The 19,036-nt window shown below is 40.2% G+C and overlaps 3 protein-coding genes across 8 annotated transcripts in view; 2 read left to right on the forward strand and 1 right to left on the reverse strand.

Annotated features, from left to right (window-relative positions):
* The first annotated feature begins 1,423 nt into the window (after window positions 1-1,423).
* dhrs9 (dehydrogenase/reductase (SDR family) member 9) lies at window positions 1,424-8,900 on the forward strand. 5 transcript variants are annotated; one of them, XM_084954661.1, is made up of 6 exons: window positions 1,424-1,552; window positions 1,773-1,806; window positions 4,989-5,305; window positions 6,891-7,149; window positions 7,233-7,396; window positions 7,695-8,900. In XM_084954661.1, exons 1-6 carry the CDS (start codon window positions 1,498-1,500, stop codon window positions 7,916-7,918), a joined length of 1,053 nt encoding a protein of 350 aa, XP_084810787.1. In that variant the 5' UTR covers window positions 1,424-1,497; the 3' UTR covers window positions 7,919-8,900. The 5 variants fall into 5 exon arrangements, with proteins under 5 accessions (XP_084810787.1, XP_084810788.1, XP_084810790.1 ...); XM_084954664.1 differs by lacking the exon at window positions 1,424-1,552 and adding an exon at window positions 1,561-1,671 and having other exon boundaries at window positions 1,752-1,806; XM_084954663.1 differs by lacking the exon at window positions 1,424-1,552 and adding an exon at window positions 1,561-1,671.
* On the forward strand, window positions 8,407-14,341 carry rdh1 (retinol dehydrogenase 1). Its single transcript, XM_084954666.1, has 6 exons — window positions 8,407-8,472; window positions 11,058-11,093; window positions 11,210-11,540; window positions 12,513-12,771; window positions 13,512-13,675; window positions 13,767-14,341. The coding sequence occupies exons 1-6, from the start codon at window positions 8,470-8,472 to the stop codon at window positions 13,985-13,987; spliced, it is 1,014 nt and encodes a 337-aa protein (XP_084810792.1). The 5' UTR covers window positions 8,407-8,469; the 3' UTR covers window positions 13,988-14,341.
* A 559-nt stretch (window positions 14,342-14,900) lies between these two features.
* lrp2a (low density lipoprotein receptor-related protein 2a) overlaps window positions 14,901-19,036 on the reverse strand; it is a 52,683-nt gene continuing 48,547 nt past the window's right edge. For both annotated transcript variants that reach the window (XM_084954668.1, XM_084954667.1), the window contains 9 exons: window positions 18,822-18,941; window positions 18,552-18,642; window positions 18,335-18,402; window positions 17,373-17,490; window positions 17,142-17,262; window positions 16,852-16,959; window positions 16,235-16,351; window positions 16,064-16,135; window positions 14,901-15,970 (listed from right to left, as the gene is read on the reverse strand). In XM_084954668.1, coding sequence (XP_084810794.1) covers window positions 15,800-15,970; window positions 16,064-16,135; window positions 16,235-16,351; window positions 16,852-16,959; window positions 17,142-17,262; window positions 17,373-17,490; window positions 18,335-18,402; window positions 18,552-18,642; window positions 18,822-18,941 — 986 coding nt within the window. In that variant the 3' untranslated portion in view covers window positions 14,901-15,799. The remainder of the gene's footprint in view (window positions 15,971-16,063; window positions 16,136-16,234; window positions 16,352-16,851; window positions 16,960-17,141; window positions 17,263-17,372; window positions 17,491-18,334; window positions 18,403-18,551; window positions 18,643-18,821; window positions 18,942-19,036) is intronic.

Below are 19,036 nucleotides of genomic sequence, written 5' to 3' on the forward strand. Positions count from 1 at the left end.
TAAAACTAATAAAACAAGTTTTAAAAAGAGACTTTTCCATTTGATTACATTTTGTATGATGGATTATGCAGAAAAAGTAGAATTGGGCTGAAAGATCTATCGCTTTATCACCTATTCAGGTTGTAAATTGTGTTTTTAAAAAGTAACTAAGTAACTAAGTAATTAATTACTTTTGAAAATAAGTAATCAGTAAAGTAACGGGATTACTTTTTTGGGGAAGTAATCAGTAATTAGTTACTGATTACTTTTTTCAAGTAACTTGACCAACACTGTATGCAACACACACACTACATGGTGTATATAAAACCTTTTAGGGTTTTCACTGAAACACCACAGCCATGACAAGTGTCTGAACATACTTAAAATGCTTTTCACTTACCCTTGACACCAACAAGTCATATAACGAATCCGCAGAGAGAAAGAAAAATAAGTCTGTGTGAGTGCAGGGGACACTTGAATACATACAGCTGCCTAACGCCAAAGAAGCATGTGTGCTGAATGCTAGCTATTGTAAAAGCTGAAACCTTTTACAACCTTTTACCTTTTACTTTAACACAAATTATTTTAAACATTTTTTCTTATTTTTACAGTCTTTTTGTGTGTGATAATGTTTTAAAAATCCGTAAAAATGTAAAACAAACAAACAAACAAACATATATATTCATAGTACAGTTTTTTGTGGTATTTTATATTAGACATTAGTCGATATACAGACAGTTTTTTTGAAATTTTATTGATATTTCACATATTCAAAAATAACAAGACATTTCTGTAAAGTGTCAACATTCAGGTAAATTTGGGGTTGGGGGGTCTTAACACTGTTTAGGTTAGCTTAGCACAGACTGGAAACCAGCCTACTGTAGCTTGAACAGTAATAAAATGCACCTCCAAAACCTCCTAAAGCTCAGTAATTAACATATCGTTGCTTGACTGGTACAGTATGTTAGAGCTGGAGGCGGGCTGTGGTTATCGCATTACTTCTGAAATGGAAACTGTGAATTTCCGTGGTCCCACTGGTTTCCTGGCAGTGAGACACAAAAGCAACAGTGTAGACTTTGATAGACTGATTATGGTCATTCTCTCCATATAAAATAAAGAAACGGAATGGGTTTGTGTTTCTTCAGGTCCAAGCTCTACACATCAAGAACCAGTAAAGATACAATTGAAGACAAAAAAAGATAAAAAATAAATAAATAAATGAAATAAGTGAAATAAAAATTGAGCGAGAAATTTAGTGTCCAGGGGTTGGCGCTCTTCATTCAATTTTCAGTGGAAAAAAACACAGAGCTCGGCTGAAGTTGCCAGTTCAGTAATTTTTCCGCTGAACTGGCTGTGCTGCTTCTTGCCGCCGGGTTCTCTCCCTTTTGGTGCATTTTGTCACGCAGCCATGGCAACCCTTAGAGTCAACCACTATCCCCGGAAGTTTCGGAGAACTGGCAACAAATTAAATAGAGGAGAGAGAAAAATGAGCTTCTTACTTCTTTTCGGTGGAGGTTCATGCCTCGCTGCGCTGCAAGTCTCATTTCATGTACTGACTTTGGAAAACACGGAAGTGAGTTATTTATTTTCTATCTTTTTTCTTTTTACTTACGCTCCATATATGAAGTTTATCAATCTTTCCGCGCCTTGAAATTTTATATTTTATATAACAGACGGGAAAGTGAACTAAAGGTGACTATCTCTTATATGACATCGAATCTAAAGTTAATGCGATAAAAGGCTTGGCTCAGTGTTACACCCAGTAACTTCAGTTACTCATTTATTCTGTTCAGTTCAAACGTGTGAGGCGCAGTCACCCCACCACAGGTAAGGCTTTTGAATCTACCTGCAGCTGAGGAGGATAATCAGCTGATTTCATAATCAATGAAGTGTGTGGGTCAAGATGAGTATTATTAAGAGAAATCGTACTGAGGAAAAAGTATCAAATACCCCCCAGGTCCCGGCTTCTAAACTGTGATTATTTCCTGTTTTCCTTGTTTTTATTTGTTTTTGTGAAATTAACTAATTTGAATTTTATTTCTTGTTCTTGACTGTGTGAGAATATCACTGTGGAACAAAATTAAGAGAGATTTTTTGTTATTCCTCCAGTGTTTTACAGATATGTTAGATCCAAAAATCTAACATAAAGATGAATCCAGATTTTCAAAATTAATTAGCTTGTGCAACTCCTGCATAGCTCACAGGGCATTCGTGCCATTCCTGCCAGTCACCCAGGCTGATCCCACCTCCATCCCCACCTTAGTACATTGTTCCACCGGATAAACCTGTCAACTAGTACATTTACTCAAGCATTTCTCCTACTTCCTCATCTTGACTCAGGGGAACATATTTTAAAATCGGTATTTTCAACTTGGAAAAATAAAAATAAATCTGAACCTAAATTGTTGTAATTATGATACACAAATTTCAGCCTTTTACTTTAGGTACTTTACCTAACTTAACCATTCACTAGTTTAAAGACCAGGAGGATCCACAAAAATTGGGGGAAAACACAGATAACTGGCAAAGGTGCATTAGAGCCGGCATAAAATCTGTGTCAGATCAAACATGTGGATCGATCTCCTATGGTTAACCTTTGGGGAAAGAAGAGAGCACCCAAAAGTAGCTTTAAATGTATGTTCATGCTAATTTCTTTTATAGTGTAATATTTCTAAATTTACTCACAATGATTTAAATACTTCTTCATCCGCTAGACGAGAGTGTAAAACTTCCCGTGGCCATTTCCTTTGTCTCATTTCTCAAATGACAGTAAAAGTCGTCAAAGTAATATGTGAAATTCTTCACAGCCTTTTGTTATCTCTCATTCTTTGCATTTTGCAGATGTTTAGTTTATCTTTATATTTCCGTCTGCAGTAGGGATGGGTACCGGTATCCGGTGCCATCATGGCACCGGTTCTGACATAAACGGTAGTAACCAGACCGAAAAACAGGGCACATTTCGGTGCTTTATTTCGGTGCTTTTTTTTTCCTGAGCTGTGATACACTTTGAATTCTAGCCAATCATTTTACGTTTCCGAGGATAGTAGGCGGGTCCAGGTACGTCCGTAGAGCTACAGATTAAAAATGCCCAAAGCGAAGCGGTGAAAAGTCTGGCTGTACTTCACAGCAAAAGATGCAAACTCAGCAGCCTGCAACAAGTGCTTTAAGGTGATACTGTGATACTGTCAAAGGAGGTAACACCTCGAATCCGATGAAACACCTGGCGACGCATAGCTTTTGTTTTTAAAAGCCGAGAAATGCGCCGTATTTGATAGCTTGCTGCGAGACCTCACACCGAGCACATCTACTGCGGGTGTGGTGCCTGTTATCGGACCCAGAGTTAGCAACATCCCCCAAGAACCCGAAGAGGAGAGTCCTGGCCCCTAGCCCTGCCAGTGTAGCAGAAATGATGACGGATGATGATGGCAGCAGCAGCCGTTCTTCTCTGCGTGAGTAGCTTAATGTTGTTCGAGTGTAATTTACGTTGAGTAGGCTAACCACGTTATTACATTGATGCATGTAAGGTGAACTAGCAAACACCGTCGTAGTTACATGCGGCTGTCTTCTTGTTTGATGGCAGATACTCCCTTCACCCTGGCCAAAAAGGCTAAAATGACCAAAGAAAAAGTGGAAAACAGCTAAACATGAGAGGTTTTTGGACAAAGTTTGTGTTTTTTTCCATTGTTTAAGCACTGCTTCCAGCCAAGAGTGATACCATATATGCCCCATAGCTGCAGAAAAGGCTAACATTGTTATCTTTTTACAAAAAAAAACAGCTGAACATGAGAGGTTTCTGGACCAATTTTGTGTTCTCCATTCTTTAGGCACCGGTTTGAGCACCGTTTAAGCACCGGCACCGTTTCAAAAGTACCGGTTTGGCACCGGTATCGGATAAAACCTAAACGATACCCATCCCTAGTCTGCAGTCTCACCAGTTGCTGATTGTGTTTGTGGTCAAAACAGATGATTTAATCTTTCATTCTAACAGGTTCCCTCACAGTGGCGCCATTGTGTATATATGTAAGGCCTTCATGCTACATGCTGTCACCATCTATAATGCATGATATCAGTCTGGGAGAGAAGCATCTGCCAGATGTTATTGTCATCACTTTAATCATCGGGCATTTTTAAATAATTTCACAAATAAAGTATTTCTCATTTACCAAAAAAACCCCAAACCCAAAAAGTTTAGTCTTTTTGGTTGTCTGTGAAGTCTGCCAAGCCCACAGGCATCACGTCATGAGCATTGTAAAGCATGTTTACGGAGCTTGAGAGTGTCAAGTCACAGCAGGTTGATAACCTGTAGTAGCATGCTCAGATGGTTTACAGATGTAAAACTATGCATGACAAATAGGAGTGTGAATGTGTGCGCAAAGTCAAGACAACATATTACAGGAATATGCAGAAGAGTGAGTGTAAGGTCATTTCCTTCATTGAAGAAAAGAGCATTAGGTGTAAGGTTGGCCAAACAGGAGTGACAGGATGATCCGTAAATCACAGCATGGTTTCGTTACTGTCTATTCCTCACATCCAATGCAAATACAAGTGCCGGTTTTCTTTACAAAGTAGATTCAGATATGACGAGTATTTGTACAAAAGAGCAGCCGGTTAACCAAAGAAGAATGATGGAGTAGGCATTCAAATATGACCAGTCTTTTAAGTAATTAAAATAAGGAAAACAAGTCAAGACTTTAGAGTCATACCTTATTAGAAACCCTGTCATTCTAATGAAGTATGTAATCGTATTGGCCAACCGGACTGGCACAATTCAGAACCTTGTCATTGATTTAATCATCAGATGAAGCTGTCATTTATCAGCAGCCTACACTCGTAGTTTTGACCCCCTCACACAGCCGCTAAGGGTTTTGGCTCAACCTCCTATGTTATTGCACATCAACACCTATTTGTCATAATCATTTAACCATGACCTATTATATATATGTATAAAAGTTCCCGAAGTTATTTAAATATAACCTAATAATAATGTCCCACCTTCTTCTTGGCCTTAGAAAAATGTTTCTGTACATCCTCGGGCTGGTGGCTGTTTGGTTCGTTTATCGCTGGTACAGAGAAACCAAAAGAGTCTCCAACAAGGAGGACAAGTATGTGTACATCACAGGTTGCGACTCCGGGTTTGGCAATCTCCTGGCGAGACACCTGGACAAGCTGGGCTTCCGCGTGATTGCAGGCTGTTACACCGGGAAGGGTGAGGATGAGCTGAAGAAGGTCTCCTCCGACAAACTGACCACCATCCACCTGGACGTCACCGACTCTGAGAGTGTGAGCAAAGTGGCAGCTTTCATCAAGACTCTGGTTGGACAGAAGGGTGAGTGGCTCAGTGTAAAGTCTCCCATTTTTAACTGATGAACTTAAATGTCAAATATTTTGATTACATGCCAGGCAACTGATTAGTGAAAGTGGCTGTTAAGGCAATTCATCTGTTTTCGCAGTAATTTCTTTAATTTTATCACAAAAGTAGTCCAGCACAGTAATTTTTAATTGCTTTAGACAGGCGTGAGTAGAATAAATATACTAATGAAAGAATTATTCAGTATTGTTTTCTTGAATAAAATGTGAACAAGACTGAAACTCAATGTAAAGGCCTTCCTTTTTCACAGTGAGGACTGTGTCAGTCTGTATACTCCTATCTGTTGTCAGTATAGTCAATAACCCAGCTACCCACCCGCCCACTCACTCTGTTTATTCCAGCATGAAGGAAAATAAAACAAACCCTGAACAACTGAACTGTAAGAACAATGAAGCAAAGACAACATCTCATTATGTTAGTGTTTTTATTCATCTTTAGACATGAAAAAAATATTTTTGAACTTCATTTTTTTTTTTAAAAAAAAACATGTACTTTTCAAAGAATTTTTTACATGTCAATTTAGGTGGACAACATATGTTTTGACTTGTGAATTTGACAAACAAATAAATAATATACACTGTGTGTTGTATTTATGTGCAAGTATACCACCAACTCTGACACAAAGACAAGAAAACAGCCTTTGAATAGCTGTCCACTGTAGTGACCACTATGCATAAAAGGGTTACTGTATTTAATGACTCAGTGTTTGGATTTGTAGTGTGCCTGCAGGAAGAGCCAGCCTGTTTAACTCATTTCCAGTCATTTTAGGGTTTGGGGCTTGTTTTAAGGGTTGATGGCCGCCCCTCCTTGAGCCTGGTTCTGCCGGAGGTTTCTTCCTGTTAAAATGGAGTTTTTCCTTCCCCCTGTCACCAAAGTGCTTGCTCATAGGGGGTCATACAATTGTTGGGTTTTTCTCTGCATGTATTATTGTAGGGTCTACCTTACAATATAAAGCGCCTTGAGGCGACTGTTGTTGTGATTTGGCGCTATATAAATAAAATTGAATTGAATATCAGACCTGGGAAATGAAAACAAAGTTCTGAGCCCAATTTTTAAACTGGCTTTGAGAAGTTAATGTTATGCAGTGGAAAGTGAAGTGTATCTGTTTAGCATGTTTATCACTTTAAAGTGGGCCTACATGACATAAAATGAGAAGCAAATACACAATGTTCTTAAGAGTGGTTTGCTATGATTTCACAATCAGTCTGGGTTAATGACCCAGAAACAATATCTCTCAGCAATAACACAAAGATTTTAAAAGGTTACGACATTTGAGTTTTCCCAAGGGCCACAGTTGGGGAATATTTTTAACATCTACTCTCTCCAACAGCAGTTTTTAAGGCGATAAAGTTACGTTGAGTATAAATTAGTTAATCTTACTGTTCCAGCCCTCAACAACCGTCCCAATTCTCATGTGACCCTGTTTTTATGGTATATTATATTTCAACATTAATGATTATAACACGCAGTCCAAAGCAGGGATTTGTGTGTCGGTACTGTGGCTCTCATTGTGCTTCTTGTTGTTGGGTTTGTGTTACTTCAGGCCTCTGGGCCGTCGTGAACAACGCTGGAATCTCAGTGCCGTCCGGTCCCAACGACTGGCTCACCATAGAAGATTTCAAGCCTATGATAGCGGTCAATCTGCTCGGTGTCATCGACGTGACCCTGAGTGTCCTCCCCCTCATCAAGAAGGCCAAAGGCAGGGTGATAAACATCGCCAGTGTGTGTGGTCGAATCAGCCCATTCGGCGGACCTTACTGTGTGTCCAAGTATGGAGTGGAGTCCTTCAATGACAGCCTCCGGTGAGAGCACATCTGACTTTTCAAGCCTGTACATGTGTACCCTGTGAGTCTGCTGACTTGCAGCATCTCATTTTGTGTTTCAGTATCAACATGGCACCATTTGGAGTCAAGGTGTTATGCATTGAGCCCGGGTTCTTTAAAACAAACGTGACTGACACGGCTATGTTGAAGAATAACTTGATGAAGCTCTGGGAAAGATTACCTCAGGATGTGAAAGATGACTACGGGCATGGTTTCTTGGACACAAGTGAGATGCTTTATTTCATTTAACAGATAAGACTTACTCGGATGCATTATGTTTTCAAGCTGTTCATCCATTGCACTCATTTCCATCTTCAGCCTGACATTGTATCTACTTTAATCTCTTCATTTCATGTGACTGTGCAGAATCAATATGCAGCAGACAAGATTTCGTGTACCAGAAGCTTTCTGGACTCTTTTCAGCTGCATTGATCTTGCCTATGATCCCGACTGATGATCATTAGTCCTTTAATTGAATTGAATAATTTTTACAGAACTAATGTGTGAAACATTTCTCTTTTTAGTGCTTGAGCAGTTGGACGAGAGGTACAGGCAGATTGTAGACGGGGACCTGATGAAGGTGGTCGGCTGTATGGAGCACGCCATCTCTGCCCTTTATCCACGCACTCGCTACTCCCCCGGGTGGGACGCCAAGTTCCTCTGGTTGCCGATGTCGTACATGCCGAGCTGGCTCTCAGACACGTATTTAATTAAAAGTAAACCCAGACCCAAAATATCTGTGCTGTAGTTTCTGTCACGTCAGTCAGTGAAGGATTTTGGGCTAATCTGAAGATTATATGCGCGTGTGTTTATTTTCTTACGATAATTATGACTCTAGACATTATTACATCTATTGATTAATAGAGTTGCAATCAGAAGAGTACATGTCAGGTAATGAAGAAACCTTTGAGCACTGACAATTAACTTTGTGTCAAGTCATGTAATAATCTTGAATGCTGTGTCATCTCACCTTTGTTAGTAAAGCAAAAAAATCCCAACATGTATTCGTCCTACATATCGAAGACTGTGCTCTGTAACCTTTAGTCAGAGATTTTGTGCTTTCACAATTGATTTCAGTTGAAAGGGGAGTGCTGTTATCAAAACCAGGGCTCATGCACTCTGAGTGTATTACACAACCCCAAGCGTGTAACCTTTTAGACCCTCCTGTTAAATCGGACTTTGACTCTGCAGACTTGTTACATAACTTCACCTTCAGCACCAGGTTTTGATGTAGAAAGCACCTTTCAGTTAATTTATATTCCCAGGGGTGAAGCAGCAGAAACATCTAAAGCTGTAACCATGGTATGTTTGTATTATTTTTATGATTATTATTTGTTCTACTATTGTACATTTAGTGGTGCTTAAATTTGTGCTGTTTGGCTCTTGTACCCATTGTGATCACCTAGCTCAGCTAACGTCTGGATAAGTTATTGCCTGTTTATTTATTTTACACTAAGTTAATTAGCAGACTTGACAGGAGTGGCTCGATTGAAACCTTTTGTTATTTTTGTATTTTTTTTTTTTTTTTTTTTTGTTACATTTTACTTTCAGTACATAGCTTAATGAGATCTGATGCCATCTGGTGGATGAATGAAAATTGTCATGTTTTTAAAAATCCGTTTACCCATAGTTTAGTTTCTAACATGCAGATAGTTTGGCTTTGAGTTTTCAGAGGGTTATGTTAATGAAACACAATTGGTGCACAAATCAAATAAAATGTATTGAGAAAATGCCCAAAATCGTACACATTTTTTTCCCAACTACATACTTCCCATTCCTGCATGTTCGTGTGAGAAACAAAGAGAGGACTGGATTAAGATCTTTTAATAAAATCTCCCACACCACAATGTAAAAAACATTGGTACCAGCGAATAATTCTTTACAGTTTTAGTGTTCAAGTATATTGCTGAGTGTCTATGAAAAGTAATGATCCAGTTTTTTGTAAGTCTTTTATAATCGTGAGCTCTAAGCAGCATTTTCCTGTAGTTTCAGCTAACAGATGTCAGATAAATGGGCTGTAGTTCTAGTGCTTATCAGCTCAGTTTGAGTTCTCAAAGCACTCTCTCACTTCAAGCTTCATTCACTCACACATATGCACTTTTTTAATGCATAACATTCATGCACACACATCAGGGGTAAGTCAGGATTTAGTATCTTGCCCAATGATACTCCAGCATGCAGACCAGGGGAGCTAAGGATCAAACCACCAGCCTCCTGATCAATAGATGAACTGCTGTACCTCCTGAGCCACATCCGCTCCCTCATATATTCCCCTCTCGAATGAGTTCTAGGATAACATAATGTTACCATATGAAATCTGGTAAAGCAGAAGTAAAAAGTAACACATGAAAGGTCAGTAAACCTGTGATCACAAATATACTGATTAAATCTCCAAAATTTGATTCTGTTCATCTGGACGTAGCGTTTTGTGGGAGAAGCGTTTCGTCACTTATCCAAGTGACTTCTTCAGTCTCAGCTGACTGCAGGTTTCCCCGATCTTATAAACAGTACATTTGCATAATGACTGAAACCAGCCCACTGAAGTAACAATGGGCTGGGAGGTCAGTTCCTTAATCTTAGTTATGCAAATCCTCATGACCATTGATCAACAACCACTGACCAAAACCCACTGATCAAAGACCACTGATCAATGGCCATCAGTATTGTTCACAGAGAGTTGGGGAATGGCTGCAATCACAGCATTGTAAGATGGTGAAAGATGTACCCTTAGGCCCCCTCCTCGATTCAGAGATGGTCTTTCCCTTTTCACGTAAATGGCCTCCTTGACTCCGCGCTCAAACCAGCGTTCCTCCCTGTCCAGGATGTGTACATCCTCATCCTTGAAAGAGTGTCCACTGGCCTGTAGGTGTAAATAGACTGCAGAGTCCTGGCCTGACGAGGTAGCTTTTCTGTGTTGTGCCATCCGCTTCGCCAGAGGTTGTTTGGTTTCCCCGATGTATAAATCCTGGCAATCCTCCTGGCACTTAACAGCGTACACTATGTTACTCTGTTTGTGTCGGGGGACCCAATCCTTGGGGTGGACCAATTATTGGCGCAGCGTGCTTTGGGGTTTAAAAGCCACAGAAACCCGGTGTTTAGAAAAAATGCGTCTCAACTGCTCCGATACTCCTGACACATATGGGATCACTACAGGTTTTCGCTTGGGCAGCGGTTGTCCTTCTCTCCTGGATTGGCTGGAGCTTTCTTTAGGTGCCTTTCCAGCTTTTCAGTCATTATGCAAATGTACTGTTTATAAGATGGGGAAACCTGCAGTCAGCTGAGACTGAAGAAGTCACTTGGATGAGTGACGAAACGCTTCTCCCAAAAAACGTTACGTCCAGATGAACAGAATCAATTTTTGGAGATTTACTTACCTGGATGATTGAGAATGCATCAAGACATACTGGTTAAATGTATTCAGTTTAACCTTCCAGCTTTCAGACCTGTGAGGGTAGATGCCAATTTTCTGTTTGGGTGAACTGAATTTCATTTGGGGACATATTAATCAGGTGTGGCCACATTTTCTTAGATCTCAGTCTGTTCTACTCAATACTGGGTTAAGGGCTCACTTAGTTGTGAATGGCTTTAAAAGCTATGTAATTCTGCCATAACCAGTTGAGCCACAAGGGTGAGCTGAAGCTAAATAATAGCAGTGGCGCCCTGGTTTGATAATCTGGTTACAGGCTTTAACACTGAGACAAGTTTTAAATCTTTTATTTATTAAGTGTTAAATTGCTTTATTCTTCAATGTCCAGAACTTTCATGTGATGCTCTGCTTTATGAAAAATAAAACGAGGCTAAACAAACATTAAGAGGCCCGTGTATAATTCAGGTTTTATTACTGCTGCTTAAATGTTTTGAAATGCATCCCAAGTTTCTCCCGCCAGGTATTTACAGACCGTCTAGCAGCTTATTTGGCAGGGGTAAGACGATTTCTCTGTTTTTGTATAAATTAATTACTTTATCCAGAGATTAAAATAGAGGATGGCATTATGAATGTGTGAAGTATTTCATTTTAATTGTAATTTTTGTGTCTTAGGTAATCCTGTCACACCTGACCCTAACCTGTGTTTTCCTTCTGGCCACGCTCGCTGCCGTCCGCTGGTACATCAGAGATTCCTACAAGGTTGACGGTTTCAGCCAGAAACATGTGCTCATCACAGGCTGTGACAGCGGCTTTGGGAATCTTCTGGCCAAACAGCTGGACCGAAAAGGTTTCCAAGTCATGGCCGCCTGCCTCACAGAGAAAGGTGCCGCAGACTTGGCAGCGGCTGCCTCCCCCAGACTGAAGGCCTTCCTGCTGGATGTTACGGACAGCGCGAGCATCAGGAAGGCGGTGGAGTCTGTGAGCAGAGAGGTCGGAGAGCGAGGTGAGCCGGGCGGACAGCAGGGGGTGTACACTGATAGGGTGCCAGTCAGAGTGAAGCACTGGGAGAGATAAAGCCAAGCTGGTCCATCCCGTCATCAACCCATCATCCTCCTACTGATACATGTAACACATCTTGCCTTTTAAACGGGAGGGAGAAACCTGCTTCTGACATAAATCAAGACTGTAGACTGAGATCTGACTACCAACTGTGGGACAGCATGTGCTGAAAACAAATGTTATTACTGATGGGCAAAAAGTAATTCCATCATTTGATTTTATCTATGAAAAAGATTTTTACTGAAAAAAATAAAGGTGGCAAATGTGTAAAACAAATGCCATAGATCAGTTTGTCAGGCCCATGCTCTATGTAAGTGGCTCCTAACCTTTTTATCTTATAGATCATTAGAAAAGAACCCATATGTCTGTTTTCACCTGCTTCTCAGATGTTCAGTGTGTCAATGACAGATTTTCACCACATAGATTTTCAAATTTTTCGAAACCCAGGGGGCAAAAACATCTGATTTTCCACAAGAACCAAACAAATTTTACACAAGTTGGGAAAAATACTATTTTGTATGCAAAAGATGTCCAAAGTCATCTCTGCAATGAGTCTACTCCAGCAAATAGGAATTATAGACCTGGCTTTATCCAACATTCAGATGCATATTAGCACACATACAAGGAAGTTTCATGCCATACTTACAAAATGCCTACAGAAAAGGATACAAACCAAAATTTGGCCAACCTGTGTATGTGGAGCATCTTATACTCTTCTCTAGGGTTGAACATAGATAGCAGATTGATCAACTTGCACTAAAACCTTGCACAGCAGGTCAGTGTGTGACATCTGGAGATGCAGAGAAGCATCTGCATGGGCTGTAAGCAGTTTAATCTGTCAAGATTACAAAGCAAAAGATTTAAAAGATGAAGGTCATGAGCTGTTTTCTGGTGGTCGTCATTGTGTATCCTGCAGGTCTGTGGGGTCTGGTGAATAATGCAGGAAGATCGACACCCATCGGCCCAACAGAATGGATGAAGTTAGAGGATTTCACAAAGGTTTTGGATGTGAATCTGTTAGGAGTGATTGACGTAACCCTCCAGTTTCTGCCTCTCTTAAAGAAAGCTCGGGGCAGAGTGGTGAATGTAGCCAGTATTCTGGGACGACTGTCTCTCACTGGTGGAGGATACTGCCTGTCCAAATGGGGAGTGGAAGCCTTTTCTGACAGCCTCAGGTATGAACATGTGGTTAAAAACATACTGCTGAGGTGGGTTTTTTTATGTCATAATTAAAAAAAAAAAAAAAAGGATTAACACTTGGGTAGGCAAGATGGTTTTGGTGACATTGGACCAATAAAATAATGTGAGTGTCCTGATGCTTTGGTAACTCCACACTACAGTTAGTTACGCATCTTTTAAGGGGAGATCAGGAGACTACTATAAAGCGATGTTAGCAGTAGTTGAAAGAGCTGAAATCTTCAATTCACTTTTATTCAGTTTTATTTATATAATATCAAATCATCTCAATGCACTTCATAATCCCCCAAAATACAGAGAAAACGCAAACAATAAGAAGCCCCCTATGAGCAAGTACTTGGCGACAGTGGGAAGGAGAAACTCATTTTTAACAGGAAGAAACCTCCAGCAGAACCAGGCTTTAAGAACACCTCCAAAGCTTTTGAATTCATGCCTATTTTCAAATAACAAATATTTGATATTTGTTATCTGTTAATGGACCTTTTGTCCAAAAATGGACCCATGGACCTCTGCCTATAAAAAAAAAATACATACACATAAAAATACACATAAAAATATAGTAAAGCAGAAATGACATCTACCACAGTCTAATGAAAGTATCAAAGGATTGAAAATACTCACATATTAACTATGCCTCAGCATAGTACTGATGGAGAAGTGCTCAGTAAAATTCTTTCACTTGCTTTCAAGAGACACGTTGTCTGCTTTGTCTGCCCAGGAGGGACATGCAGCACTTTGGTATTAATGTGAGCATCATCGAGCCCGGTTTCTTCAAGACTAACGTGACCCGCATTGATCTTATTGACGCTAGCCTGAGGAGGCTGTGGTCCCGCCTCCCTCAAGATGTGAAAGACTCATATGGAGCTACATACTTTGATGAGTGTGAGTAAAAGTGCACTTTGTTTAAATCAGCTACAGATCAGCTAAACAGATGCTCTGTAAGATCACTTTTATCTGATTATTGATCTCTCAGATGTGAAAGCTCAGACCTTCTCCATGGGACTCTTGTGCAGTCCGGATATCTCTAAGGTGACGAGGTGCATGGAGCACGCGCTGACCGCTCGCTTCCCACGCACACGTTACGCAGCAGGCTGGGACGCAAAGCTTTTCTGGATCCCTTTGTCCTACCTCCCTTCATTCATTGCAGACTTTATAGTCAATGTGATTCTCCCTTCTCCTAAACAAAAGATGTAAATAGCAGACAGCCTTTACCATCGCTGTAAAAGTTTGTATGACTGTGTCATTACTTCTCTCCTGTGTATATGTTGACCATGTTCACCCTAAGCTAAAGCTGATTGAGATTTTCCCACACACCATCTCTAGGGGTTAGAGAAGATGATTCAAAAAAGAGAAAACAGTAGCTCAAATAACCACTTGTTAAAACCAAGATATACACAAGAGCATCTCTGAACACACAACACATCAAACACTGAAGGAGATGAGCTAGAGCAGCAGATGAACCCACCGGGTCCCGTTCCCATCGGCTAAGAAGAGGAAGCTAAGGTTACAATGTGCACGGGCTCACCAAAATTAAACAATACAAGACTGCCCTGTTGAGTCTTGATTTCTGCTGTGACATTCAGTTAATCGGGTCAGAATACGACATAATTAATATAAAATCGTGGATCAGTCCTGTCTTGTATCAGTGTTTCATGGTGGAGGTGTAATGGTGTGGATCTAAAGGACCTAAAGTGTGTCAAGAAAATATATTTGCACACATATTTAAGCTCATACATTTGAAATTGTTTAAACACCACAGCCTATGGTGGCGACTTCCAGCAGGACAACACTAACTCATTTAGGATGTGGTGGAAGGGGAGATTCACACCATTAATGTGCAACTGACAAATCTGCAGCAACTGTGTGATGCTATCATGTCAATAAGAACCAAAATCTCTGAGGAATGTTTCCAGCATCTTGCTGAATCTGTGCTGTGAAGAATTAAGGCAGCTCTCAAGGCAGAAAGGGGTAAACATGGATGAACATGACCCTAAATCTTTGTCTTCTTCTATGCATTTGTGTGGTGTCCAAGGCGTAGCCCCCAGACCTCCCTAATATCTAGAAAATAGATGGACCGTAACAATAAAGTGAAGAAAAAGAGACCACGTTACAAAATAAGAAATTTATTCATGCACGTCTCAGCAGCAGAAATTGAATCCATTTGGACATTTCCTCACAAATAACATTTTTTATTTGTCCTCATTATGATACAACATAGATCAATCTGTAAAGAACTTATTAGAAAATGTCTACATCTGTATTCTTGGGTTGTATATTGCTCTTTAAGATGATCAACTACATATCCACGCAATAGACTTGGGCACATTCAAGTACTGTTCCAAACTAATTTGGCCATTATTCATTTCAGTAATATCACTAAAAAAACAATCGTGTCAATTCAAAAGTCGCAAAGGTGATGTAAGGTAAAAATGAGTTTGATTAAGAAGGATAAAAGTATGCTTTGCACACGTATTTAAGCCTATGCATCTGTTTATATTGGAGCACATACTGAAGAGATATAAAATCGAATCTGTCTTGCTTCAATTAAGCCGTGAAATGAGGTATATATTCAGTGGTGAAACAGATATTATTACCCATCGCATTTCTCCAATTTCCTTTGATCATTTTGTACATTCACAATGCAGCTCGCCTTTTATATGTGTTATTTTCTTCACGCCGAACTATTTCGGATCTATTCCAGAATATTTCTGAAAAAAAATCTTACTGTCCAAATTTACAAATATACAACATATTTATTAACATTTCTATCAGCAGCTTCAGTGCAAAGATATACATATCGTACATCAGGATAAAGAAACAAAAAACATTAACACAAAATTGGCATAAGAAATGTCAGAAGGCATAGTCACGGAAGACGTTTTTCTTTGTTCTATAGAAATGTACTTCTCTCCTAAAACGATTTGAGTTTTGTACACAGGCTGCATAAAAAAATAAATTCTGTGCAAAGTGTGTTTCATTTTTCGATTCCCGTCCGCGAGAGAGGGGTTATACGTCACTGTCCTCTTTAACGAGGTTGGCCGTGTCTTTGAAGCTGTCCTCGGTAGGCGAGAAGGTGTTGGGGCGATCCCTCTTCTGAGGTTTGGCAGGGGGGGCAAACGGAGATGGCTCAGGGGCAGAAGAGTCCCCGCTGCTTCCTACGGGCTTTTCATCCCTCATCTGTAAAACAGCACACATGGTAAAAAAGAGAAGCCCCTCCCCACCCCAACTTTCTGTTTAATTTCTGATATCTTAGAAAATGGCCAGACATACCTCTGAATATGAAGGGTTTTCAAATGTGGTGCTTGGCTTTAATTTTCGTTTGAATAAGCTCCACTTTGACTCCTGCAAACAAAACACAGTCACTGAGGTGGCTCCATGCACGGGTGCTTTAAAAGTATTTAAAGTAGATTTCTTTTGACTTTGTGCACGTATGATATTCACATGGACAGGTTGGGTGCTGACGGTAGACGTGTTCACCACGCCTACGCTCGGGTCTCCACGGTAAGTCGGGTTTACAAAGTTGTTCTCCCGCTGATCACCGCTCACATTCACAGTCACCTGTTTGAAAGCAAAAATGTAGCAGTTTATGATTATAAATCAGATTAATTAAAGGTTCATAAAACACAATCTAAAAAAATACACAGCGATGTCTTTGTGGTTTGTCTTTTCCTCCTTTGTGTAACATAATAGAGGCACCAGATTAGTGTTATTTTGGCAGCACAGGATCTCCAGTAGTTCCTCTTTATATTGTTCATTTATATTTTATAATAAATGTATAGTATACACTTTGTATAATAGTCATAAGGAGATACTAACCCAGCCTCAGAGGGTCAAGGCTTAATGTGGTGGGATGTAAGTATATTATCTGCTTCTATTTTATTGTTAATTTGTGAACCTCTTTCTTTTTTATTTATTATTTTACTTGGTTGTTAGTCAAAATTATTTTAGAGCCAATTTCAATGCCTATTCGTTTTCTTTAATTAATTTCTACAAGCTGTGTAGGTTTGAAAGTCCCTGCTCTAACCTGTAAAGTGCAAAAGATATTCATTTGTGAGTACCTGCGTGGCATGAATAACAGCAGGGTCCCCAGACACATGACCAGTGGCATACAGCGGGTTCTCAAATGTAATCGGCTGCCTCCCAGGCTCCATGGCAAAATGATCATCCTATGGGGATATTATAATGGTGAGATTGTTGATATAGTCATTACTGAACTTTTAAATATTTGTTAAGCTCTCAAACAAGCACTTCTTGAAGTGGTACGCGAACATGTTCAAAAACGCTGATTGTACACTGTTAGTGATCCTGGAAATGATTAGCTGCTTGTATGCATTTATCCAAGACTCACCATCTGCATGCCTGTGTCAATGAATGACACTCCAATGTGTGAGGGTCCGAGATCCACATTATCACCCGACCGAAACGTCACCCCATTCCCAGTGTCAGCGGATTTCACCAAGCTGCTGAGGCTGAACAAAAACAAAACACAAACACCTGAACTTTGGTCTGAAATCTATACCGTGAGCTCCATCACAGTTTTAACTGAAAAAAAACTGAACTGAAAAGAAGTGGTAGAAACCTGGGTAGTTTGGGCATGGAGGGGATGAAAGAGCCTGTTCGTTTGTAGTTGAGGAAAACTCCAACAGCCAAACCTCCAGTAATCAGGATGATAATGACTGCCAATAAAACAGCCACAGCTAAAGGAAAAAGGGGGGTAAATATGCAGATTCATGATACAGGACATTCGCAGTGAGATGCAGATTATTAACGCGACTAATAACATTTTGCTGACAAGCCCATTAGTGTTTGTGACTTTTAGCAGACCTGTTAGTTTATGTTAAACATTGGTCAAACTGATGTGTTAATTAGCTAGCTATTAAAAACTCTGCGATTTCATCCACTCAACAAATTCTGCAAATGCTGAGCCAGAATGTTCCCACCTTAAAATTTTAGGCAAATAAGCAGTAAATAAATGTGACTTCTTCAGCATGCATGCAGGAAATATTGCTTTAAGTAGAGCTTGACTGATATAGGATATAGGATACAGGACTGATGCTGATATTTGGTGATTTAAAAAGCAGCCAATATTTTTCTCTGTGAAAAAATTCGGCTGCTTTTTGTGAAACATTTATGTGTAGTTATTTATGAGCCCTTACTAAGATAATATGACAATGCAGTTTATAAATAAACTTCTTTTCATCTCTCAACAAGTCGCAGATTACTCTTTGCGATCTGGTCAGATCAGCTGGTTGTTGCTTGTCGCTTTCCAAACAGTGAGTTAGCGACAAAAGTCGCAGAGTGCCCTCTGGTGGACAAACTATACCACGTCAACACTCGTAACGTAGTTAAATCAGAATCAGAATACTTTATTAATCCCTAAGGAAATTGAAAGGTCCCATCTCTTCTTTAAATATTTCTTCTTTCTAATGCCAATAACAATATAGTGGCAAATAGCTGCTACTGGCTAACAATAACACTGGGTCTAGTTTCAATACTAAGACATTAAAAAATGTTAGTAAGCTTATAAGTAAACGACCATACCTGTTCCTGCTGGGGCACCCCTCGACTTTCCCATCTCACAGTAGCTGCCCACATAGCCATAAGGACATCTGCACAAAATCATGATCAAATGCGATAACAATCTTTAGCTGCAGGAAAACCTCACTGGTAAAACAACCTGCAGTGTGCTGGAAAATTCCAAAGATATGAGGTATCACTGACAGCGATGGGTAAAAATGGCCGCGGCACATGAACTCACTTGCACTTGGGCAGGCCCCCTTCATCAGTGTAGCAGGTTCCACCATTCATGCATCTACATGCAAGCGGCATTGCAACAGGAGCCTCAATGGCTGCAGGAGCAAAAGCCAGGCGTACCAGAGAGTCAACAACAATGAAACAATATCACAGCACAGTCTCTCAAAACCACACAGGAACAGCCAAGCACGAGTGGAGGATGGATGTATTGATGCGAAACCCCAGCTTACGTGAGGGTGCAGACAGTACATGCACTGCGGTTGTTGTTATTTACCTGCGTCACATTCGTTGGAGTCAAACTCCACCGGAGAGGAGCCTTGCGGGCAGGCACAGGTGTATCCACCAGGTCGAAGAAGACACAGGTGACTGCACACATTCTTACAAGGGTTGGACACTAATGACATCAGAGAGCGAAAGCAACACAGTGAGCAAAATAAAAGTATTTTGGGAAATATCTTAAGCTGGCAACACATTTCAAGACATATTACC

The sequence above is a fragment of the Perissodus microlepis genome, chromosome 16, assembly GCF_051167445.1.
Source record: "Perissodus microlepis isolate ML-2025 ecotype Zambia chromosome 16, ASM5116744v1, whole genome shotgun sequence".
Classification (NCBI taxonomy): Eukaryota; Metazoa; Chordata; class Actinopteri; order Cichliformes; family Cichlidae; genus Perissodus; species Perissodus microlepis.

Coding starts and splice junctions, on each gene's coding strand:
- dhrs9 (XM_084954661.1), top strand. CDS start 1,498: ATGCCTCGCTGCGCTGCAAGTCTCATTTCATGTACTGACTTTGGAAAA. Junction 1,553..1,772: donor TGACTTTGGAAAACACGGAA/GTGAGTTATTTA, acceptor TATTCTGTTCAG/TTCAAACGTGTGAGGCGCAG. Junction 7,397..7,694: donor GCATGGTTTCTTGGACACAA/GTGAGATGCTTT, acceptor TTCTCTTTTTAG/TGCTTGAGCAGTTGGACGAG.
- rdh1 (XM_084954666.1), top strand. Junction 11,541..12,512: donor CAGAGAGGTCGGAGAGCGAG/GTGAGCCGGGCG, acceptor TGTATCCTGCAG/GTCTGTGGGGTCTGGTGAAT. Junction 12,772..13,511: donor GCCTTTTCTGACAGCCTCAG/GTATGAACATGT, acceptor TTGTCTGCCCAG/GAGGGACATGCAGCACTTTG.